At 46.2% G+C, this 25,495-nt stretch overlaps 1 protein-coding gene across 4 annotated transcripts in view; it reads left to right on the forward strand.

The window, feature by feature from the left end:
- Positions 1-25,495, forward strand: part of spock1 (SPARC (osteonectin), cwcv and kazal like domains proteoglycan 1) — a 225,440-nt gene that overhangs the window by 83,589 nt on the left and 116,356 nt on the right. For 2 of the 4 annotated variants that reach the window (XM_035410322.1, XM_035410320.1), the window contains exons 3-4: positions 13,846-13,854; positions 22,252-22,297. In XM_035410322.1, coding sequence (XP_035266213.1) covers positions 13,846-13,854; positions 22,252-22,297 — 55 coding nt within the window. The remainder of the gene's footprint in view (positions 1-13,845; positions 13,855-22,251; positions 22,298-25,495) is intronic. The other 2 variants (XM_035410321.1, XM_035410323.1) reach the window with 1 other exon arrangement.

Consider the following 25,495-nt stretch of genomic DNA (forward strand, 5'->3'; position numbering starts at 1 on the left):
GCCGGGCATCGTGGCACATAATGAATTGTGTGTTTTGTTTTTACCCTCTGAAGGCCTGGGGAGGTAATGAGGTGTGCGGGTCAGTGGCTTAACGCTACAGATTCCATCCTCTCATGACAGGAAGAGGAAGTCACCTTCACGTCGTCTCTCACGGCGAACGGGGGGGGGGGGGCGCGAGAGGGGCTCGGACGAGGGCCGTAGTGAAATTGGTTTGGCACGGCGAAGTCCTGCACAAGCACGGCCCTTATCAGATGTCCTGTCCTATTTCAGATGCCCTTACAGAAGGGAAGGGGGGGTCGGGGGGTAGGGTGGGGGGGGGGGGGGGGGGGGGGATAAAATAAAAAGCCGCAAGCCTCATCGAGTTGTCCTGACTCAGAGATGCTTTATGGCTAACTAACCCGATTACGCTTTATATCCAACGAGCGGGATTCAGACAGGGGAAGAGAGCCGTCTGCCGGGCGGGTATTAATGAGTGTGAATATTCAGCGCAGTCTGTCTGTCTTATTTTCGCTCGCGTCCATAAAAACCAAAGGGCAGACGCGTTCCGAGATTCCCCCTTGAAGCCCTTGCATATTAAACAGGGGATTTATAGAGAGTTTCTGCGCGTTCAGTTCTGCCGGAGTATCCATCGCTGGCGTTGGGTTGGAGGCCCGTTATATTAATCAGGTCTTAGGAGTGGAGCACCTCTACACCCCCTCTGCCCCTGGAGAGGGGCTGTCTGGATTCGGCTCATTCTGCACGTTCTCCAGCTTGGCGTTATCTACCCCTTCATTTTGTGATTTCGTGAAGTAACGTGACAGTTAAAAGTATTTTCAGCTGCAACAAAACAACCAAAGTTAGCTGTAGTCGGTAAGCAAGGTGCCAGTCTCTTCGTAACAGGCTATATCTTCTCCAGCTCATCATCTGTGGAACAAAAATATGACTTTTCTTGGCTTGCATCTGACTGGTCAAAACAGATGATTTTTCAAATAATGGCTATTGCATGTTTGAGAAGAAAATGTGTCAAAAAGGCCGAAAAGGCCATGTAGGGTTAACAGTTATAGAAGTTAGCAGCGATGGAATGTTTGTTCAAGTGCTTTCTTTCAGAGGTACGCCCGATGCCTTTGATGGAAGCCATTCAACATAATTGATTGAGGACTCTTTTCAGTCCGAGGCTGTAACTTTTCCAGCTTCTGACTGGCTTTGATTTGATTGTGTTTTTTGGTTAGCGGAAACACCACATTTGTTTTATTTGAAATGCCACCCGCCCTCCTGTGATTTGTTAAACCAAATGCCAAACGTTTCTTGGATAGGTCATTTCTCTCCCCCGAATGTAGGAGATTCTGATTACCCTGGTAGGTTGTGTTTGTCCATGAGACTGATAGCTAAGGGCTTAAAGCTAGCAACGGACTGCAAGCAATTATTTAGCACCTGTAATTATTTGCCATTTTTTCATTGGGGTGGTGTTGGGGGGTCCTGGGAAAAAGGATTGTCCCCAATGCCACCGTTTCACTACCGTGTCACAACCAGTAACTACAAATGGGAAAATTATAGAATTTTAACATATTCTTCAAGTCGGTTTGAAAAAAGAAAAAACTGAGCCCCTACATGCATCCTTCTGGGCATCAGAAATATGTATTTGAAAACCATTTCTTGACAATATTTCTCTGTAATTAGCGTGACTGTAAACAAGGGGAAAATATTGGATAATATGTGGGAACAATTACTCGGTATAAAAAAACTACATGAAAAACAGACAGAACCAAATTAGCTTAAAAGAACGTGCATTTAGCTGCTGTGTATGGCAATGCAGGGATATTCTTTACTCAACTACATCTTTTCTAAGCTAAAGTACATCGCTGCAGTGGGGTTGTACAGTGTGAGCTTGTCAGACTTATGTTCTGCATGATGTGTCAGAGTCAGACTTACAACAGAGTAAGACCACCCCCCCACCCCAGGGTTCACTGAAATGAACCAGAGCTGAATCGCTTTTAAATGAGTAGATTAGGTGGGAAGATGAAACATGGTTTATTTTACCCACAAGCCCCTTTCCCTGGTGTGGGGTTCTGCACACTGTGGCTCCAGGCTTAGTGTTTGTGATTTAAGGTCTGTGCAGTGCTATCTTAGAGTAATGTAATGTACGAATAATATCACACTGCTTGCTCCAACAAAAAAAAAAAAAAAATTCTGTTCATTGCTAGTCCACCTCAATGCAGCCTTTGTTACAGTGTAATATGCAGCTGAGGCGTATTTGTTCCAGATCACCTCCCATTACGGCAGCATCACGAAACCACGAGAAACATCAAAAGAAAAAAACATGGTGAATACGGTTTGATAGGCATGCACCTTCAAGCTCCCTGCATAACAAAAGAAAGTGAATGTTGAAATAAACAATCTCTCGTGAATGTTCTGTCTGAGCTGACAGGGTACCCCATGAGTGTGTGGCAGGCACCCCTGTTTGTGGATGGAGGAGCTGGTTTGGTTCAGTGTGCAGGGCACTGTGAAATTTTCTACCGGGACACAGCTATGAAGTGAAGCTAAGAGCTAGCGCCTGTTGTGTTTGTTGTATGCTTCCCTTTTGCAATTACAGCCTTATTTTCTCCTGTTTTGGAACGGGGAGTTATATTTCAGAGACAAACGCACCACTGCACCCCCCCCCCTCCCTTACCCCCCCCCAAAACTTCTGTAGTGTGCAGACAGGCAAGTTCTGTCCTCAGAGACCTGATGTCAGCCTTTGCTTATTTTCGCTAAGAAGTTTTTTTGTGCAGCACTGAGTCACTTTATTCTACTTATCGTGATCTTGATTGAAGATCATGACTAGTTCATCAGTTGAATCAGATGTCAGTGCTGGGATAAAAATAAAAACCTGAACCCACATTGGCCCTTTTTCAGTAAAGTTGGACACCCCTGACATTACCATATAAGTGTAAGGAAGGCCCTTCATGTGCAGCTTGTGCTATCGGACTATGGGCACCCAGCTGACCAGAAGAGGTCACTGTTGCAGAGTCTCTCCCCTTCCTGGTGATTCTCCAGCTAATTACACACTGTCTTGCATGGCGTTTGGCCATATTATGGCCTGGTTGGACATGTTATATGTTATAAGTAGCTTCAGTTATGGATACTGAAAATCATTCCCCAATATTTTCCTCATGCAATACATTGAATGGCAGCTAGACTCTAAACAAAGCATGACTAATCATTCTGCCAGACGTGCGAGCCGCGCGCGTTTTAATCGTGAAACCCACACGCTTCGCGTCCTTCACTATCACGCCTGACAAAGTGCGGGGGCTTTGCTAACAAATTGGTTAATTTACTGGCTTGTACCTGTACGGCGGGGGCCACTCCCAAAAGTCGTTAGTCACCACTGCCCCCCAGCCAAAAGCTCGGGGAAGCAATAGCTGCCGCTAAACGAACTTAATGCAGCCGCAATGTAACGTGACCTCCCTGCTGAGATTCCGCCGTTTTCCGCGCCGGAACCAGGCAGCTGCGGTCCGCCCGTCCTGCGCGTCGGTTCTGCAGCGCTCAGCGCAGGAGGAAGCGATTGTGTGGCGCTGGCAACAGATGGTGCAGCTGGTACAGGGGCTAGCCTCTGGGGGCGGGGGCGGAGGGGCGGGGGGGGGGGTGAGGAGAACCTTAATGAGGAGAATAAACAGGGGGATGCAGCAACACGAACGGAGGGAGCTCGTGGCCGGAGGTAAACGGAGGGAGAGGGGGACGCTTCGTCGCACGTCGGACCCGTTCGTCACGCGGAAAGTGAAATGGAGATCTCGAAGCGGCCATTTTGTTTCTCGCAGGGGGGTGGCGAGCGGTAGGGCGTGTTGCTTGTTCATCCGGTCACGTGACAGGGCGGTAAAGCAAAGCGTTGTGGTTCCAAGGGAATTGTTTTACTCCTGTGTGCGTGTGAGTGGTTGTGGTGACAGTCACCGCTCCACGCTAACCCACAGTTGTCCACGCTGCCGAAACGTTGCATCCTGGGGGTTAGAGTTACTCCCCCCGGGAGCTGATGGGGCCTGGAGCCTCTTTTTGGAAGATGCGGTTAATGAACTGATGGGGACCCCATCGGGTGCAATTTAAACGATTGACTCCCGCTTCGCACTGATCTCTGACACCGGATCTTTTAAGACTTGGCGCTGGAGTCAGAGTCATGGTGTTTTTCTTTCTTCTTCTTAAAGTAATAGACTCACTTACGGGCTTAGTATTCGAGTGATTCACTGGAGGGAAATTTAAATGGCGTGTTTTGCGAAGGAATTTCTGGACGGCAGCAGCGAATGAATCAGCACCGCACCCCCTTCTCTTGATGTGCCTGTCTAGGCACTGGTCCAGGGTTTAACTGTCAGAGAGGCAAATGACGCCATAGTCAAAAGTGAATTCATAGCTGCAGGAATGCTTAAGGGATCTGTTGAGGTTAATGGTGGTGTGTATTTGTGTAGGGACTGTTAGATTCCCTGCCGTTGGGTGTAGAAACAAATCTGGCTCTTAATGCTGTGTTTTATGATGATCATGGTTTGCTGTTCACTCTTTTTCTCCCTGTGGTCTGTACTTAAGGTTTTTGGGAAAATCTTTTCTCATGTGTCTGTATTCTGTGCTGAAAAAGTGCATCCCTATCCCAGTCACCCACAGCTGAAAGTTGATCATTTTCAGCCAGGCTGTGGTCACTCTCCCTCTCGCTATCTCTCACCTTCTCTCTCTCCTTTACTCTCTTTCCCTTTCTCCCTCCATCTCTCCCTTTCTCTCTTTCCTTCTCTTTCTCTCTCTCTCTCACTCTCCCTCTCTCTCATCCTTCCATCCCTAGTCACACTGCAGCAGTCACATTTGTGTGATAGCGTGCCCTTGGTGGGAATGGGAAAATTGTGTTGTGTCCTTCTCTCTCCTCTCCTCCCTACAGGGAGGTGTAATAGAGGGATGGGGGGATGACGGTGCTGTTTCTGAGACCGAAAGTCAGAGAGGGTGAAGGTGCTTTCAACAACATGTACTGTAAAGTAAAGAAAGTTCCAGTGAGAGAGAGAGAGATTCAGAGAATGAGAGAGAGAGAGAGATGTATGAGTTAAAGAAGTGTGCGCGTGTTCACACATAGGTAAGAGAGACGTACTTAGAGTAAAATAATATCCGACTTAAGTATCCCTTCCTAGAATGAATAAAAGATCATATCTGTTATCAGGGGAGGAAGGGGTGCAATGTAACACTACTGATTGCCCTGCATATACTGTAGCAGCTTGCCATAGCCTGAGGGGACACTGTGTGGGCGAATTCAGTGAACACGGCTCCACATGTCCCTAAACACAATAACTAATTAAAATGATCAATAATGTCATTATTCCAACCTTCTGTTCTCATTCAGATTATTATTGCTGCTACCACTCACGTCAGTGAATAATCACTCCTTTTGTTTCAACAAAATATTAATCTTATTAATTATAAATATTTGTCTTGTCAGTGTTTTACAGTGTATCGTTATGCCAGTATTGCATATTTCAGCTTAATTGAGTTGGAAATATATGGGGGTGTTAAAGTTGTGTGTGGAAAGTTATAAGTTATACGGTGTGTGTGTTGTGTGTGTGTATGTATGTATGTATGTGTGTGTGTGTGTATGCGTGTGTGTGTGCGTTTGTAGTTGTGTCACGGTCAGTGAAGAGTGACAGGTGTGAGTGTGAGTGTTTGTATTTTTTTTACAGAGGGATATACACAGGATTTTCAAAGCTAGGCATTAATGTGAATTTCACAAATCCAGGTTGGTTTTCGTTTGTTATTCCGTTATATCAGAAATGTGGGCATGGCGCCCATCTAATTAATTTCCTCCGGAGTGGCCAGCCAGCCCGTGGAGGCAGACCAGCGGCCCTAATTCCGAAAAAAGGATTATGTTGATAAAGCAAATAAACAAATGCTGATTTGAATGTTTAATTTTGTTTGCTCTCCGCGGGGCTGGGCTTAACATGGCCCTCGGATAATATCCTCATTAGCAGGGGCTCCGGGCCCCCGGCAGCTCCCACCCCCCCCCCCCCACCTCCGCAGATCCACCCCCAGGAAAAGGTCACTTTCGCGCGGTAGGGGGGGCGCGTCGGTCTGCGCTGTCCGATCCCCGAAGTCTCCGGCATCGGGACGCGGGGTGACCCCGGGACCGCCGCCCCCCCCCCGGCTCATGAGCTCCCAGCGGGGGGGGGGGGCCCGTCTATCCGCGCCGGATAGCGCCGGCGGAATCTCTGCCTTTTAATTCATCGGCGCTAATTACGGTTTAAGCGGAGGTCGTCCGTTAGCAGCTGAAGTGCACTCGTCGTAAAATCGTTTGAGTTTAAAAGGGAAAAAATTATACTCGCCTCACCTCAGAACACACTGATCACTGTAAATGTTGTCTGATTATTTTAACAGCAAAATAATGAACTCGTTGGCGCATTAGTTATATTGTGTAATATGCACTGTCAGTGGTGCTCATTAGACTTCTTTAACTAAAGGCACTAGCTGAGCAATGACGGGTGATTCTCGCTGGTATTCCATCCCGGTAGCGATATCTGCATCCTGTGGCCTAACGACCTGATCTCTGACCTACTGCTCTTATCTGATGGTCGTGTTAAAAAGTGCTGAGGCATATAAACTATGTAGACATTATTTTGCGGTCATAATGTCTTCCTGGTGTGAGCTGTTCAAATAGTTTCTTCTTCTGGCCACAGTGATAAATAAATAAACAAGCTTGTTAATTATGAAAAACTGAGTCAGTACCATGATCACTATATATACATACAGAAATATTGACTCAATTACAAACATGAAAAATGAATGCGCAGCAAATCCATGTGACCCAGAGGAGAAGGAACTATCAGAGAAAGCAGGTCTCAGTGCAGTGACTCACACAGAAGAGTCGGGATTCAGGGACTCAGTGACTCACAGAGGAAGCAGATCTCAGTGCAGTGACTCAAACAACAGAGTTGGAACTCAGTGACTCGGTGCAGTGACTCACAGAGGAAGCAGATCTCTGCAGTGACTCATACAAAAGAGTTGGGACTCAGTGACTTGGTGCAGTGACTCACAGAGGAAGCAGATCTCAGTGCAGTGACTCACACAAAAGATTCAGGATTCAGTGACTCGGTGCAGTGAATCACAGAGGAAGCAGATCTCAGCGCAGTGACTCAAACAACAGAGTTGGGACTCAGTGACTCGGTGCAGTGACTCACAGAGGAAGCAGATCTCAGTGCAGTGACTCAAACAAAAGAGTTGGGACTCAGTGACTCACAGAGGAGTTGGGAAGAAGCTGTGGCTAAAACACATAAGAAGTAGCATTCCACTGTCTCTCAGAAGATGGGTCCCCTATTAAGCTGGCAGAAGGATGGCTGTTAGAAGTGAATGAAAGAATTGATTTTGTTTCCTTGCTCCCAGACAGCCCGCGTCCTTGTGTCATGGATGGGGATTGGAAAAAAGCATGTTTGGGGCTCAGCGCTGTTCCATAATAGGATCCCCTTGCGCGACTCTGCTGGCGTCTCGGTGCCAAAGTAAGCTAATGACAGAATGCTTCTCCGAGCCAGTTTTTGATATGTGTCATCTCGCACAACGGTGTCCTCGCAGCGAGTCTGTTCTTGCAGCCTTTATTATCCCGTCGCAAGTTTAACTTCTGCCGGAGTTTCTCTCTTTTTTTTTTTACGGAGACCCGGCCTCGACGTGACTTCCTTCCCGCCAGTCCGTAAAATCTGAAGGCTCAGGCCCAAAGAGCCAGCATGAGGTGAGCATCGTCTCCGCCCCCCCCCAGCAGACCACGCAGCCTTAACGGCAGCACAGATGCACTAACAGACAAAAGCAGAAGGACCCCGGAACTCTCCGGTCCAGAGTGTACACACATAATGAGGCTGCCTGCTATCAATAGGATGAAGAAGTATCGAATAAGGCAGGAGGGACTGCGATGGCTTCTGCAACATACTCCGCCTGCTATGGGCTGATATTCAATGTTGTCCACAGTATTTATTTAAAAAAGTGGGAGCATTTTACCACAGCTACTTCCTTATCTCTATATTTACCACCTGCAAATGAAAAAAAAAAAAAAAAGACCCGGCCTTCCTTGGCTTGGCACGCCGTGTTCTTAAAATCCCAGCTTGGTGCGATTAGCCTGGCGTGCGTCCCCCCCGCCCTCGCGGGATGAGGCGGGCTGTCGGTCAGCCTCCTGGCAGCCGTCCAGTCGGTTTCCATTTCTCCTCCTCAAACGCAGAGGAGCGAAGACGCGACTCCGAGCCTGGACCCGTGGACCCCCGCCCCCCCCCCCCCCCCCCCCCCCCCCCCCCCCCCCCCCCCCCCCCCCCCTTCCCTCTCCACTGGGTTGAGAGTCTGAGTCTGTCTCCCAGACAAGCCCCCAGGGCCTGTAACACAGGGCCAAATGTTTCAGACCCAGGAACAGGGGTGCGAGCGCCGTGTTCCCCTTCGCACGGCAGATGGATGAGATAACGCGCCTCAGATCTTTCCTTTTAGTCGCGGGTTGACTGATTCCAGCCCCAAAGGCGGGCCGTTTGATGCCGTCAGGTTTTTGTGACGGGCGTCTGCCCAGCCCCTGCGTCGAAATCACTGTCCTCGGCTGCTCTTGGGAGAGTTGTCGTGGAAACCGTCATGGTTGTTCTGACACAGTAAAGACGGTTGCCCTTCTCTTGGAAAAACTCACCTGCTGTGTTTTCTCCTTTATGAAATAGTCCACGGCAGTAAAAGTGCATATAGGCAAACTGCAGTTCTGCCTATGGGCTTCAGTTTTCAGCATTGGTTCAGCTTCAGTGCATAATAAATATCCACATTCAAAAATCCATTGAACTTGACTCCAGCTCTAGTACTGTAGAATTATTGCCTCTTGCACTATAACCAAAGTTCCTCATACTCTGTAGATATATCGACTGCTGTACAGTCCACAGTGATTCACTCCTTCTGCAGTTAAAGGAAAAAATGTATAGTATGAAGGTTTACAATGTAGTTTTTCTGAACATCTCACTAAAACCTTTCCTTCGCCTCGTTCCAGAAGGGATTACAAACATACTAAAGGCTTGTGTAAGAATCAATAGACCAGTAAAACTGAAAAAAAAAAAAAAAAAACACGAAGCGAAGGAGTAGCTGCTGTGTGTGGAATTGTAATGCGTAAGTGCCTGATTCCTCAGATCTTGGACGTCAGCTATAAGAAGCTAACAGAAAGCGGTCTGGCTTGGTAGCGCTTTGACTGGCTTGCCTCCAGGTGTGTTTCCCTAGAGATATTTTCAGTGTTGCAGAGATGAATAAGTGAGTAAGTGCCGCGTGTGTGTTCGCTCCTGAGCACCTGTGCAAACAATATGCCCCCTCATTCTCTGGGATGGTTCCAGACCCAGTCACATGACTGCTCGCATGCTGACCCTGGTCATGTGACCCATAAGATCTGGACACGTTCATCCAAGCTGTTGTCTGACATAACTCATTTAATGAACATCACTGGGGACTGTAGTTCAGTGTTAAGGTTTTTTTTTTTTCTTAAAAATGTACTGCCACAATTCTTCTCACGGGTCAAGAAAATTGTCTTGCGGTCGAAGGCTATTAATGGTGGCAGACAAGGAATTAACCCTGTCCTGAAAAAAAAAGGAAAAAAAAAGCACATAATCCTGTCTGAGAGTCACATTATGTGATATATAAATGCCATTATCAGCTTTAATGATTCCATTAGCATGGCAATTCTGTCTCGCATTAATCACTGTAATGGCCGCGTAAATAACCCACAGGTTATAGTCACTGCAGAAAAAAAAGCAGAGTGGGTTGTAAGATTGTAAAGTTTACAGCCAGCACTGCGGCTTACAGTAGCCGCCAGCTCCAGAGTTTGCGGCGCTGCTGCCTGCAAGGCCGCCATTTTCTTTTTCTTTTTTTTTTTTGGTGGAGCAGCTGTCGGTGACTGCAGGTCCTTGTGGTGATTGATGAATGGACGCATCAGAACACCCTCCCGTAGCTGCGCTTCTTAAGGCTCAGAAGCTTCGAGTCGAGAACGCTGGAGCTTACTCCTTGCTGTTCCTCCTTTTTTTTTTTTTATGCGTTATGCTAACGGCCAAATGAGAACAATGCGTCGTCTGCACTTTTCCCCAGCTGTTGGATCTGCCTACGGATAGCAGAGACCTGGGAGTGCCAACAGAGAGACAAAAACAGATAACAGCCTTTTGAGTTTCAAAGGGATAGTTCACTATCATTTTCAATAAGCTAGGACTACTATTGATGGCTAAGTAGCTAGCTAGGTAACTAAGCTGGAGCTACTTTAGTTAGTTAGCGCTAGCTTGCTAGCTAGTCCTTCTGGTTGTTGCACGCTCAAAAATCTCAATCGTTTTTATCTCATAACACCCAGAATTTTTACTTTGTTTGCTATTTGCAGCCAAAGCTGCATCACACAAACTTGGGTTGTGGTAGCTGTCACCCCTGGTATGAAATATGCAGGGATACTCTGGTACCACTAAAATTAGTCTCCTCCACGTTCTGTCAAGGTACACTGTGCGGGTGCGAACTCTTGGGAGGTGCAATTGCGTCGACAATTTGTTTGCATCAAATTGATGGATGAGTTGTGTACAGGGTGTAAAGATAGTGACTCCAGAGCAGCTTGTACATTGATATTATAATTCCAGAGCTTGTGTGTGTGCACATTACTCCTCAAAAATCTTATTTTCGGTTGGAACTATTTCCTAAGGCCATGCAACTTCCACTCAAGGAAATTGCGGTGCATCTTCTTATATCAATATTAGTATAGAGGTCGTTCGGAATGGAAATGCATGAAATACTGGCAGGATGCAAAAAATGAACAGATTTTTATGTTTATATTTGTGAATAAATGTTATAAAAAAAAATGAATCTTCTTATATTGTGCACCCTCTATTGATTTCACACAGAGAACAGAGCTTCTGCAGTTTATATGGCCTCCATTTCGAACAGGAGCGGTCAGATTGATGGGCTGGACACGGCGGGAGAGACGTGATTAGAACCGGACTTTAATTATAATGGCGGCAGCACCGCGCCAGGACCGTTTTCTTCGCCTCTGCCCCCGGCCTGCGGGAAGCCACAGGTGCTCGTTTTGGCCTCTCAGGCTGCGCGGCGGCGCGCTCGTAAAACAAGCGCATCCATCACCGTAAAAGAGGAGAACGCGGGGAACAAGAGTAATCCAAGCAAACAGCCCCTCGGGGAACGGGCGTGGAGAACACGCCGCTGACAAAAAAAAAAAAACAAAAAAAGAAAGAGAGAGAGAAGCCAAACCCGATGGGTGACCGAGATCGATACTGCCTTACCCAACCCCTCGGCCGCGCGGTGCCAGCCCCTAAACCATACTTACCGGGGGGATTTATGCCAGCGCCGGTTGGCGGGGTGGGGTGGGGGGGGCGGGGGCGGACGGGGGGGGGGGGGGTGGCGGGATCATGGCGGGACGCTTTAGTGTTGAGACAGTGTTCTGGCGTGAGGTGATGCCATTTCTGGGGGCCGTGGGGGCACTCGTACGCTCTGTAATTCCCCCCCCCCCCCCCCCCGCGCCCCACGCAGTTGCTTTTGGCTGTGCAGGCCGGATCGGCACGTTAGAGCCACAGGACCGGCTGTGTTCTGCTCGCTCTCGATCTCCCCCCCCCCCTGCCCCCTCCCCGCCCCCGAGGATGCCGCCTGTTTGCACCCAGCAGCGAAGCCTGCTGCACATCTTTCATCGCCGTCCTTTGAGGTTTTAATTAAAAGCATTACATACCGGGGGCGTCGTTTGATTGTGTTTCGCTTTGCACGCTGTCTCTTTCGGTGCGGAAAAGGAATAATAAAGAACATCAATCTCTATGAAGTCTCTGAATTATTTTCACTCTCTGATCAGGTGGATTAAATTGCCTGGTCTGTCAAGACAGATAAAAGGTGGTTAAACATTCAATAAGGCATCTTTTGCATTAAATATGCACTGTGAAAAAGGCAAGGTTGCTTCTCTGACCTGCCGAGATTGATGCAAACCTTTTATGTCTGGATGAATGTGATCCATTTATGTATTAATATTATTTAATCATAAAAAATATTCTAGAAAGTACCTGCTTTTGGTAGTCTGTGTTTTGAATTTAGCAGACATTATCATGACACTCTTGTGCTTGGAAAGTGCCCTTATGGACCTTCGAAAAGCACTACTGTGCTTTTAGATGATCATTCTCATCTAAAAAAAAAGGCATTGGAAATACGCATATAGCATAAAAATTCATTCGGACTGCGTAAGTGGTAACAGTCACACCCACGATGTAAACTCTTCTGTATGACACTAGGCAGGCTGTGTCTAGTGTTATGGAGCTCGACACAATGAAAACTCCATAACGCAGTTGCCTGGCAGTGTGGTGGTCCAACAGTCTTGTCTACAGAGGAACACGGCTCAGTTCTGGACCTTCTGGAGAATTCTGTGCATGGAGCACACGCCCTTTTTACGAGCATACATCTGAAAAGGTTAGACGAGGGTATTTGTGTTGAAACAAAAAGAAAAAAAAAAAACACATTGTAATGGCTATTGTCCAGTGCCAAGCTGCTGCTGACGGTGCACGCCCAGTAGGGCATTAACACCCGGCTCAGCGAGGGCACTGAGCTGGCCCTGAACCAGGAGCTCTGCGCTCTCAGCTGTGCTGTTTTGTTTCTCGCTCAGCTCCTTCTCAAAGAAAAGTCACACTGTGAACAACTTGCACCGCACGCTGCAGCGGAAGAGCTCTTCCGATGGCTACGATGGCGTTGCTGTATCCCTTTTTTTTTTTTTTCAAATCTCCATGTCCTGCCGCCTCCGGGACCTGGAAAGAGTTGGGTTTCTTGTGCTAAAGAATGAGCCATACGGCCGACTTCTCCGCGGCGAGGCATTTTAAGAGGGTCGATTTGGCGCGGGCATGGCGCAGCTTATTTTGAGCTTATTAGGAGTTTTGTATCTATGGCAACGCAGTTTGCTTTTTTTTTTTTTGTAATACACAGTGGCTCTAAAATTGCCCTGGTATTTTTCCATGTGACCAATACTGTGTAGGAAGCTTTTTATCGTTTTTGAGTAAGCCTCAATTCAGGGCCCCCGCGCTATTGCAGTGAAGTGCCTGCGTATAGAGACGGTTCACGCCATTGCTTCACTCTTACAGGGACACTTTAAGAACATCGACGTCGGAATGGAAGTGATCGGTTCCCTGCGAGTTTCATTTCATGAGCGAGAATGTTCTCAAATTGGAAGTCACTCTATCTGAGCAAGTTAATGGCTGGGGCCTCTCTCTTGCTGCATGTGTGCGTGCGTGTGTGTGTGTGTGTGTGTGTGCGTGTGTGTGTGTGTGTGTGTGTGTGTTTGTGTGTGTGTGTGTGTGCATGTGTTTATGTGTGTGCGTGCGTATGTGCATGTGGGTGGGTGTGTGTGTGTGTGTGTGGGTGTGTGTGTACACAAACGGTCCTCGTGGCATAGAAATCGTTTCCCTCTCTCTTTCTATTATCGCTCCTCTTTCCCTGTCTTCCTCACTCACCTTTATTTCCTTATTGCTCCCCCTCTCTCTCACTTTCTGTTTTCTCATACCATAGTGGATATCTGACAGCTTGTGTTGTGTGTTTCAAAAATCTGTGTTACATTTAATTAATCTTCCCACAATGGTACATGATAAAAAATACTAATCACAAACTGCAATAATGTGTGCATATATGCCACTGCATAGTACATACTACAATAAGGACAAAGAAATTCTATATGGGTCACTTTTTCCTTTACAAGTGTTTTTTTCCCCTCTACAGTGTGCAGGCAGCTATGAGCTGAATGTATGTGACAGCTTCACGGAAATATAAACATGATGATTCCCTCAGCTGATTATGCAGGGTTTTAGGAGTCTAATTGGTTTTTTACTTGTCATAACCATCAATGCTATCAATAACTCCTTCTCTCTCTTTCTCCTGCCTTGCATTCGTATGAAGGAAGTGGAGGTAAGTTATGGCTACCATGAGCCATTATCATTAGTATGCGTGCGTGTTGTGTTTTTCCTTCTTCAGGAGTGATTGATGAGTAAAGGCAGGTGTGATTGCATGCTTGGGCCTGTGATGCACCGTGCTCTATTAAAGGGCTGATATTAAATGTGAAGGGGTTACTTCTGAGGATGAGGCTGCCTTGCTAGTGAAGAGGGGGGGTAGGGGGGTGAAAGCTCTAGGCCTCTCCTTCGCTGGCCGGTAGGTTAACTCAAATGGAGGGGGGAGGGAGCGAAGGGGGGGGGGGGTTTGTGTGAATAACAGCTTCAGATGGGGGGCATCTTTTCCTCCATGCCCCCCCCCCCCTCACCGTGCCCCCACCCCGCTAGCGCGATATTCGCGCGGGTCGAGCGCTAAGGAAATCAGGAAACCTGGCGCGTACGGCCCCCGCAGCCTTAGAGAGCGCGTCTCGGAAACCCCCCTGGGGCGAGTCGTTTAGGAGCCGGCCCGGCGATTGCCTGTTTGAGTGCCCGAGTCCCCCCGGTGGGGCTCTGCTGTTGCCCCCCTAAACCAGACACTTAGCCTCAACCGCTTGAGTACATATACATGAGCGTTTAGCTGTGAAAGGATAAACGGGGGTGGGGGTACCAGGCTGGGGAAGCAAATAAGTCGTTTACGTCATGGGGGTTGGGCTGGACCGTTGTTTCATCGCACGCGCACAAACACGGCGGAAACGCAGGGCTCGACTCGTGAGCTCAGCAACGCGCGTAGTGTGGCCGGGAGTAGATGGGAATTAATTTTTTCATAATGCGATATTTCATCTCCCAGCTCATCTGTCACCAAGCGCCACCTCGGGCCTGAACTCGCCCTCAGCCGTCCGCTTTTATTCCTTTATTTATGTTTCCCCAAATGAAGGGATGTTCCGGATGACTGCCGTCATCGAGACCAATTTTGTGTTCGGCGTTTATTTCTTATTCTTGTGGGGGAAAACGTGCTTCTTCTCATCGCCTCCACGGCTTAGTGTGTAAGGGCTCTGAAAGATTACACCAGATGTGCTTGTTTAGACCCTACAGCAGCTGTGCTTTAGACCCTACAGTAGCTGTGGATTAGACCCTACAGTAGCTGTGGATTAGACCCTACAGTAGCTGTGGTCCTGACCCTATAGCCCCTGTGGTTCAGACCTAATAGAAGCTGTGGTTCCGACCCAAGAGTAGTCATAGTTGTGAAAAGAAATTTTATATTACCTGAACATCTGATAAAAAAATCCTGTGAAATTATTTATTGGGTGCTTGTGTGTGTGTGTGTGTGTGTGTGTGTGAGAGAGACTGTGTGCGTGCATGTGTGTGTGTCTGATTGTGTGTGGTTGTGTATGTGATTGCGTGTGCGTATGTGGTTGTGTGTGTGACTGTGCGTGAGATTCTCAGTGTGTGAGCATGTGTTTGGATGGCTCCTCTGTCCCCCCACACACACACACACACACAACACCTCTCCCAAAGCCCCTGTAAGTGCACTAATCTCTCCCAGAAGGCCCGCTGTTGCCAGCTCTCCCTCCCTCTCTCCCGCCATGACAATTCAGGTGATTATTGTAATTCTCCCTCGATGCCTCTGGATGGTAAAAAAAAAAAAACAGAAAGAAGCCCGCGGAGTTAATTCCTATCTGTGTGTCCAGCCCGGCGTCTTCAAAGCGGCGGCTCAGTCCGCGCCCGCGGTGACAAGCGAAACAGCGGCCGCAGCGCAGCTACGCCGCGGCGTTCAGCGTTGGGCGGGGGCAAATTATCTCTCTCTGCGGTAGCGCCGCCGAGGCGCTCCGCGTGCGTTCCTCTCCCTTCTCGTTCCTGCGCTCCCGCTTTAATTTAGAATGTGCCCGTTATCCTGGGGGGGTGGGGGGGGGGGGGGGGTAACGCGGGTACGCTGGGGCGATGCCGGGCAGGCGGTGTGGGGGCGGTGACCCCGGGCGATTTTCCATCGCGCCCGCCGACGATGGCGCGTGGGAACCGTGTCGAGCCGCGCCGTTCCGCCCATCGACGTTTTAGCATTGTTTAGACTAGCTGGCGATTCACGAAGACAGCGTCGTTTCAATTTTTTTTTTTTTTTTTTAGTTAGAAATACAGGGTTATTAATGCCTGCGACGCTGAAAGGATCGTGATTATTTTTTATTGCCGGACGGTCAAGCTCATCTCTTTTTAATTGCCTGCCCTGTCCCGGAGTGATCTGTCGGTTCCGTTGGCTCTCACTCTCGGTCTTTCCCCCCTTCCTCTGCATCTGAGCGCAAATTAGGAGCAGCCAAATTAGGAGAAGCCTTTCGGCCTTGTGTACACCAATCACAAATCACTGCCAGCTCCTTTACTCTTAATGAAAAGGAAGGAGCTCCCGGGTCACAAACATTGAAAGGAGCCAAATTAGCAAACATGAAGAGCAGTTTTTTATTACCAAGGCTTTCGCAAGCTGTCATCGCTGCCTTCGGTCAAAAATAATACCGTGGCGTAAACATTGAAGGTAAAAATGTGGCCACTGTGGGTCTAATCAGAGACCTCTTTGATATGGGTGAGCAGGCATCTTTCATCGGGCCCCCAGATGAGCATCCCCTCTCTTAAATTAACCAGGTAAGATTTATTTACATCCGCAAAGGGGGAGAAAAACAGCATCCAGGAGCACGCAGAGGTTTTTTTTTTATAAAATAATTGGATGGAAAAAAACAACCTTTTTCCCGAACCGAAGCGACGGCTTCCACGTGCTTCAAACAAATAGTTTCTTACAACGCGTCGTGCGACCTTGTCGGACAGTGTTGTTTGTTCATACCTTTTGTTCCCAAAGCAGCTGAACTAGAAGGTGGGCCAAGAAGCTGTTCGTCATAGAAAGGGGCGGGACTCAGTGCCCGCTGTGTGCCTTTTATGATCAGAGTCTTACAAATGCGCGTATTGGCAAGTGCACTCGCGGTTTCTCTTCAGACGTGTTCATGTTAGCGGTGCAGTTCAGCTTCTTCTTCAGGCCAGTTTACAGTTAGGCGAAATATGATTGGCCGATGGATATCACTACAGCGTCACCACCATTCCATTTTCGATCGACTTTGTCATTGAATTCTGTCGCTCATCAAATGTATAAACATGTAACTGACAAGAAGTGGAGTCATTATAGGCGTCTCTGTAGTCCACACGGAAACATTTGTAATAGTGTTTATGAAACTCTCAACTAATGTCTTCCATTATATTTATTTTTGGGTTAGGCTAGGCGACTCTATTCTTCACTAAAGGTAATTACAGGATATGAGAATATGTTCTATAACATTATTGTCATGACAACTGAGTCAGCGATGGGGTTAAAGGGTCAATGCAGTTTTAGTCTCTGTGATGGGCACAGCAATGATAGCGAGGAAGACAAATTGTTTGTTACTGAGTATGAAATAAAAGTCACTGCAACCCATCATTAAATGTGATGATCACAACGATCTTAACATCACCAAACTTTAAACTGGTCTTTCTTCTTCTTCTTCTTATTCTTCTTCTTCTTCTTCTTCTTCTTCCAATTCTTCTTCTTCTTCTCTTCTTCTTCTTCTTCTTCTTCTTCTTCTTCTTCTTCTTCTTCTTCATCTACTTCTTCTTCAAATTCTTCTTCTTCTTATTCTTCTTCTTCTTCTTCTTCTTCTTCTTCTTCTTCTTCTTCTTCTTCTTCTTCTTCTTCTTCTTCTTCTTCTTCTTCTTCTTCTTCTTCTTCTTCTTCTTCTTCTTCTTCTTCTTCTTCTTCTTCTTATTCTTCTTCTTCTTCTTCTTCCAATTCTTCTTCTTATTCTTCTTCTTCTTCTTATTATTCTTCTTCTTCTTCTTCTTCTTCTTCTTCTTCTTCTTCTTCTTCTTCTTCTTCTTCTTCTTCTTCTTCTTCTTCTTCTTCTTCTTCTTCTCTTCTTCTTCTTCTTCTTCTTCTTCTTCTTCTTCTTCTTCTTCTTCTTCTTCTTCTTCTTCTTCTTCTTCTTCTTCTTCTTCTTCTTCTTCTTCTTCTTCTTCTTCTTCTTCTTCTTCTTCTTCTTCTTCTTCTTCTTCTTCTTCTTCTTCTTCTTCTTCTTCTTCTTCTTCTTCTTCTTCTTCTTCTTCTTCTTCTTCTTCTTCTTCTTCTTCTTCTTCTTCTTCTTCTTCTTCTTCTTCTTCTTCTCCTTCTCCTTCTCCTTCTCCTTCTCCTTCTCCTTCTCCTTCTCCTTCTCCTTCTCCTTCTCCTTCTCCTTCTCCTTCTCCTTCTCCTTCTCCTTCTCCTTCTCCTTCTCCTTCTCCTCCTCCTCCTCCTCCTCCTCCTCCTCCTCCTCCTCCTCCTCCTCCTCCTCCTCCTCCTCCTCCACAAATAACATTTGAGAATTAGTAGACCACCCGAAATCCAGTCCATTGCTTACCTGGCCAGTAGCGGTGGAAAGCGGGCGTGGTCTTTGGCATGCCGGTTTCGGAAAGTTGATGTTAAAAAAAACATTGTTTTACATGCTTTACATTCCACAATTCTCTGCTCCTGTCAGTCAGAGCTATGTGGAAAGTGTCCACTGCCTTCCTGTGCTAGCTGCAGCTGGGCATCGTCTTTAACTGACCGGAGCTGTGTGGAAAGTGTCCACTGGCTTTGGCTGGCATCCTCCCTAACTGATCCGAGCTGCCAGGGGATTGTCAGTCTTTATGAGGATCACTGCTGGAAGCATTTTGTGTTTTCTCTGCCTGTTTGGATGCGGTGGACAGAAGAAGGAGAAACTGCAGCTGCCGTGTGTACGCTGCTTCTGTGTCGTGAAGCAAAAACGCGATGATCACGTTTTCCCTCGCTATCATTAGTCATCGCACATTTACAGTAGCGTTTCGCAGATGCTCTCATTCAGAGCTACTTCCACAGCTTACATTCATTACATACAATCCATTTACACAGCTGGATATTTATTTACTGGAGCAATTCAAGTGCCTTGCTCCAGCGTACAGTGGCAGTGTCCAGACCTGGAAATCAACCTGCAACCTCAGAGTTGCAAGCCGACAAGTAAAAAACTCCCAGGTCACAGATGGTTGAGTCCAAGTAAGTCACAGTTTTTGTGAGTCGAGCCAGACTCGAGTCCAAGTGCTGGACTTCAGTACTACAAGCCTGAGCGTCTTTAGGGTCAGTGCGACTCATACTGGTCCGTTTCAAAGGGATCTGATTTGTTAATGAGGCGTAGTGTGAATTTTCACCTAGCAGATACTTTTAAATTACTTTCAGCAGAGAAAAAAACCCTGGTCTGATGAGAGAATTCATGTCGAACTCTAACAGCGTGTATGCTTTGCACAAAAAAACCTTTGAAGACTCCGCTTCTCGGGTTTGTAAGGTCAGCGTGCTGGCATTTGCAGGGGATTCTAAATAGTTCATACACCTCCACTCGTAGGACTAATCAGACTCAGGCGCCCAGCGTGGTTCGAACAAAGCACGGCACGGCAGGAGCTCAGGACTGGGTTCGCTTCACACCTGGACCGGAGCGAGCAGCTGCGTCTGCAACCCAGTGAGCCAGGATGAACGAAGGCAGAAAGAATGAGAACAAAAACAGGAGAAAGAATGAGAAGGTGAAGTTATAATTGCCTTTCCTGAGAATGGGGAGATGAGTTACGTAACGACAGAAGAGGAGAAACGCCAACTGAAAAAAAAACAAAAGTTAATCAGGCAGACAGGATCCACATCAGCGAGGCCTGTTTAATTAGCACTTCAAAGGCATGACACAGATGTGAATTTGTGAAAGCTCATCATCCGCACATAACCAGAGTGCGCATCAAATAACCAAAACTTCAGAGACAATTCCGTTAACTTAATTACCGGATAGAATTCACCGCAGTCCGTGTGGCTTACAAATATGAAAATGTGACAGTTTGTCAAATTTAGTTTGACACAAATTTGCATTTTACTCATCTCCACCTGATATGTACTTTTGATTTTCATTCAGTTTTACGATATTCTGGAAGCTCATACCACATACAGCATTTGAAATTATTTCTCATTTCTCAAAAATGGGATATTTAATTACGTCCATACCACCCGTGACCGCCCCAAATCGCCTGAAAATCTGAAAATATTATAATATAATATAATATTGTGATAATAATAATAATAATAATAATAACAATAACAATAGCAGTAACAATAACAATAACAATAATAATCTTTTTGTTGCTTTTTTACTGTATGTACTGGTTTCACCTGTCTGTTTATAATTGAATCAATTAAAAAATGTAACCTCTGTCTAAAGAGATCATTTGTCAAACAGCAAAGTACATAAAATGAAAGCATCAGTTGGTCTGACTGATTAAAAGTGATGGGGTTTCAATGTGTAATATTAATCCTTCATGACATACGTGGCTATGTCTGACACAATGTGACCTTAAGAGAGTAAATCATCCTGCAGTACACATTTATGCCAAATTAGGAACAATTAACAGCTCATTACAACTCAGAGATTGCAATTATGGTAAAAATTAAAGGCAGCATACACAGTGGGTCTCCAGGATTGAGTTTGCTCTAGGGTGTGTTTCTAATAAAAGGGTTTTATTCCCCATGGTTGTGAATTTCCTTCCAAAATTGACTTCCCCTGTGTTCCAGTCCTACCTTAATTCTTCTTCACTCCAAAATCTATCCTAGCAGCTAGGTTATCCTTCTGAAGCAATGGCTGATGAATGGTATTTTATGATTGGCTTTGACTTTGTCTTCTGAACAGCCAATAGCAATTGGCTTTTAGCAACCTGTCCCTGAACAGGATCGTTCAAGGGGATTAGGAACAATCAATCAGAGGGAGAAAGAGAGAGAGAATCTTTTTATTTTTTTTATTGAATCTTTTATTTTGGAGTAAAACAACCCTTCGTGGCGAAGCTGCTCATTTAAATAGACGAAAAGGCAGAAAAGAATTAATTATTTTTTTGTGGCGGGGTGGGGGCGCTTTATGGCTTTCTTAAACCAATTTGTGAAATATGGAGAAAACAGGGCCTCTGAATATTCCTTTTTAATGGAATTTAACCGGAACACAAAGCTCACCTAAATGAGTTCTGTCGTTGCCATTTGTGTTCTAATGTGATAATGCCCCCATGGTTTGCATCACTGGTTCCGGGACATGAATGCCGACATTGTTCTCTTGCCATTCTCCCAATTAAACAGTATTCAAGCTCCTTCCTATTATGCTATAATTACATACAGGAAAATATGTGATTTCAAACATATTGCTGTTACTTACAGTAATGCAACATTTTTAGCCTAATCATATGTTAAAAACAACGGGGGGGAAAAAATGTCTTCTTGTGGGCAAACTAATGGTAATGACCAATTATGGCCACATTCAGCTGCATACTGTAAGTGCTGGATAGTCCACTAGATTGAAACTGATGTTTGCATCCAAAATGGCCAAATCACTCATCTGTGACCTGGAGATAATAATGCAAATAGAGCATGGACAACCAGGCTCATTCAAACTCTGTGAACAGGACTATTGAGTGCAGGCTTTTATTCTGAAGGGCCAGACGACTTTTGGGCTTTTAGTTTGTGGAGAGTTCCTGACCGCTTCCTTGTTCGTGTTTGGAGTTGCATTGCCTTCCTTGTAATATTTATATCTGTTTCATGTTTTCTTTAAACCTGCGCCTTTTTTCGCAAAGCTGGATTACTGAGTTAGCTGGATAGCTGCACTGAGTAAAACCTGGGACCCACACAAATCTAGAACATGGACTGAAGTAAAAAGAGCTGTTCCGGGTTTTACTCAGCGCAGTTATCCAGCTAACACAGTAATCCTGTTTTGTGAAATCCCCCTGGAGACTTGAGCTAGGCACATATTAATCACTTCAAGATTATTTAATGTATGGTGCAAAAACATACACGTACACACATGCTCACACAGACATTTAGTGGTATTTTAAAGATATTTATAAAACAAAGGACTCGTTCTGTAGCATGCATTGCTTAGTGTAAACATTTTTATTCTTCCCTATAGAAATATGATAAATGTTGACTAATTGAAATGATAAATATGCACCCTGGATGTGGAACAGATGTTGAGAAGAAGAAAAAAGAAAAAGTGTGACTCTTGAGAGAAAGTGGTGTGGCAGCTGTATCCTCTTTAACTAAAGTGCCTTAGACAGTGCATGCGTGTGTGTGTGTGTGTGTGTGAGGCTTATTGTTTTGTTTGGTGTGTATCGTGGATAGATGACAGTTGCTGAAATGGTCTCCTGGGTGTGAGAGAAGACTGTCAGTCTGTATCACCATCCTCTTAGCTTTGAGTTCCTCTGTCATGACCCCTTACCTCCATACTTACTCCTCCTATCACTATTGCTCACCTTCACGTTAGAACAGGTTAGAAATAAACACTCTGAGGTGCGTTGTTCTTGTCATCGTACTGAACTGGTGTTGTCGACTGAGAACCGGCCTGTTGCGGTGAACACTTATCTTTCTGTTTTGAATTTTTTCCAGGACGATTACTTCAGAAACTGGAGTCTCGGCCAGTCGCTTGACCAAGGTAAGGAGCCTGACAGCCTCGCCGACACAAGACGACAGCACATCGAGCTGCTTCCCTTCAGCGTTTTCATTCACAAGCGTTTTTATTATTGGGCACGGTTTGTCGAATAATACACTCGCGCACACAAACATTAGCCATCTTTAATGATTCCCCTGCATCACCGCCATCATTTGAGCGTAATTTAAATACGGCCAATCTAATTGGCTGATCCCCCCGAGGCTGAACATCAGTTATTTGTTCAGTTGTTAAAATCCGATCCCTTTTTCGAATGAGCGACAGTGAGACAGCCATCAGCTACTACCGGCAATCTCAAGCACGGTCCAATGATATCACTGTCCTTCCCGCACCCTCTCAGGAGGGGACAGACGGCATTGTGGGTAAAATGAGATCTCGTACCAGCTGTCAGCGACGTTGGTAATTTCCCCTGTGTCGAGCCGAGCCCCCGAATGCAATAAACGGACGCCGGCGGAACAGCGTGTCCAAAATGGCGTGCGGAGGTGTGGCGAGGACGCCCTTTCCGCGCCCGCGGCGGGAGGCAAACGCGGGCGTTAACGCGTTGCTCCTTATTTGTGTTGCCGTGCCGACACCGTTGGCTAGCCATAATGACGCGGGCTGCGCAAACACGCGCCGGTCTTTCCAGCTCCCCCAGCTAAGGGGGGTAATGCGGTTATCCGCTTTGGCGAAGGCGCGGCTGTATCCGCGGGCCCGAAAATCTCGTATTTAAATAGAGGAGCGAAATCTGGATGAAGATCGCCGTCTATCGCGTTTGCCATTATGTGCGATTTTTTACATTTTCATTGTGCCATCGCTGCAGTATTCAGAGCGGGCCTGTGTTGGTCGTAATACTCGAGGATGCGTGTAAAAGTGTTTCTGATTTATTCCGATTCGCACTCGCTGTTTAAAAATGTATGAAAGCAGCTGGGCTTCGTTTCCATGGCCGGGCGTGCTTTGGGTTTCCTGCTCAGCAATTTTGGTGGTAAAAAAAATTGGGGATAGTTTGGAACTCAGCTGTTAATAAACCCGAGCTCACCATGGCTGTGGATACTCTCTCTCCTCCGGTGTCTTGTTTGCAGTGCTGCTCTGTCCTGTGCTCAAGATACTTGCGTGTGGCCCCGCCCCCTGCGGAAGGGCTGTGTTTTAGCTCATTACCCACCCCCCCTACCTGTTCCCCCCCTCAGTCTAGAATTACAACTCTGGGCGGGTGGGGGAGCACATTAAAATATTCTTAGCACCTTTGCCTGTGTGTGCATAACACATCTCTACTGATAATATATGAAATATTAATGTAGAATAAATGACCAGATAATAGCTGAACAGCCTCTAATGCACAAGCAGGATATTTGAATATGATTAGGCCAAGAATTTGGCTTGCTTGTTAACGGAAAGCACAAATTACTGGAGGTGCACTGCAATGGACCTTTTGCTCCCTCTTTCCAGAGAAAAAAGCTCATCTTCTGCTTCTCTGTGACTCAGAGCCAAGTGCTTTATCTATGATAAGGGTCCACAGCAAGAACTGATGCGTTTCAGGATTTCGTGCCAAATTTTATTCTTAATTATTTGATTAATTAAATTATTTGCTTGATTTGATGTAAATAGTTTTTTAAAATTAATGAACTACAGCTGAAGACTGCTCACGTAGCGCTTGGTGAAAGCGGTGTGCTGTGTTCAGACTCAGGTGAACCATCGCTGTTGTGCTTGGTGGAAGGATCGGAAGTCAGAACATATCTGGTGGCAACAAAAACAATAATATGTACTGGGACCCACCAGGTCTCTCACAGGCCATAGTTATGCACACCTGCTTTACGAAGAGAAACCAGGATCCTCGCTCTTACTTTTCAGAAAATAACATCCAACAAGTACAGATGATACAGTTGTACAGTACAGACAGACTCACTCAACACTCAACCTCTGTACAACTGTATCATCTCTACCCTTGTGAGCATGTGGCCAGAGGTTATCCGTCTTGGAACTGGTGGACTCTAACTGTGTGTATGCTGGTTTTTCTCCTGACCACAACGTAAATCCTTGAGTTGTAATCGGTTAACTGTTAACTGTTCATAATTAGGCGCTTATAATGTCTAATGAAGGATGATGATGTACACCGTTGAGCCACATTATGCCAGAAATATCTTGCCATGATATCATGCCATGAAAACACATTTTTCAGCTCCTAATACTTTTTAATCAGTCAGATCACCTATTTGCGCACGTAAAATTCAATTATTTTACCATGCATTTTTGTTTTGGAAATATTAATCAAAATGTTAATGAATGTTTAACACATTCAAGAAACAGGGCAATTAGTGAGTGTACAGAATACTCGCACACATGTAAATGTATGCAACTTTTACTAAAATGTTTGTTTTTATTTTAATTGTTTAAATTATACTGGCAGATGAAATGTGGAGGGCTGTAATTGCTGAAAGTGCGGACACCTGTTCGCAGAAACTAAATTATGTACGGGAAATGAGGATTTCCACAACAGCACAAAAAGAAATGAGCCAGACCTGTATTGTGTTAATAAGCTGAAGAAAACCATTTATGAAAGATAATTGAAATGGAGACTTATGTGGGAATGTGGAAATCATACAAGCTCATGAATATTTTATGTCAGCACTGAGTACTCCCCCCCCCCCCCCCCCCCCCCCCCCCCCCCCCCCCCCCCCCCCCAGGGTACAGACACTGTCTCATGTCCTGTGACTCCAGCTGTGCTGTGGGGTTGTGTGACTTCCTGGCCACGGTTCACCCTGCTCCTTTTCGGAAATCTGAGCAGTCTCAGTTCAGTTGTGACAAGCCTGTGATGTAACAAGCTTGCTTGTATGTTGCTGCAGCCTCCTGTGGAAGGACGGCCTGAAGGTTGGGGTCCTGTGGGGCATGGAGGGTGCAGTTGGATTGGTGAAGCTTGTACTGCAGTTTTGGACCAGCGTTCTATTATTAGTTGCTCATGTCGCATGTCCCTCCCCATTTCATTTGTTGCTCCCCCCCCTCGCCCCATCTAGAGCCACGCAACCTGCCTAACAGAGCTGAAAAAAATGCAGCATCTACCCATGCTTTGTCAGTATTAAAGCCTTTATTCACGACTGTGGTATTGAAGTCACCTTCACGTGGCACCGAAGTCACCATGGCGCTGTGTTACGCTTTGAAAAGGAAGTGATCAGAGCACTAACCTCAATGAAGCGAAAGCTCGTGCCTTGCAGC

This window comes from Anguilla anguilla, chromosome 3, assembly GCF_013347855.1.
Source record: "Anguilla anguilla isolate fAngAng1 chromosome 3, fAngAng1.pri, whole genome shotgun sequence".
In the NCBI taxonomy this organism is placed as follows: Eukaryota; Metazoa; Chordata; class Actinopteri; order Anguilliformes; family Anguillidae; genus Anguilla; species Anguilla anguilla.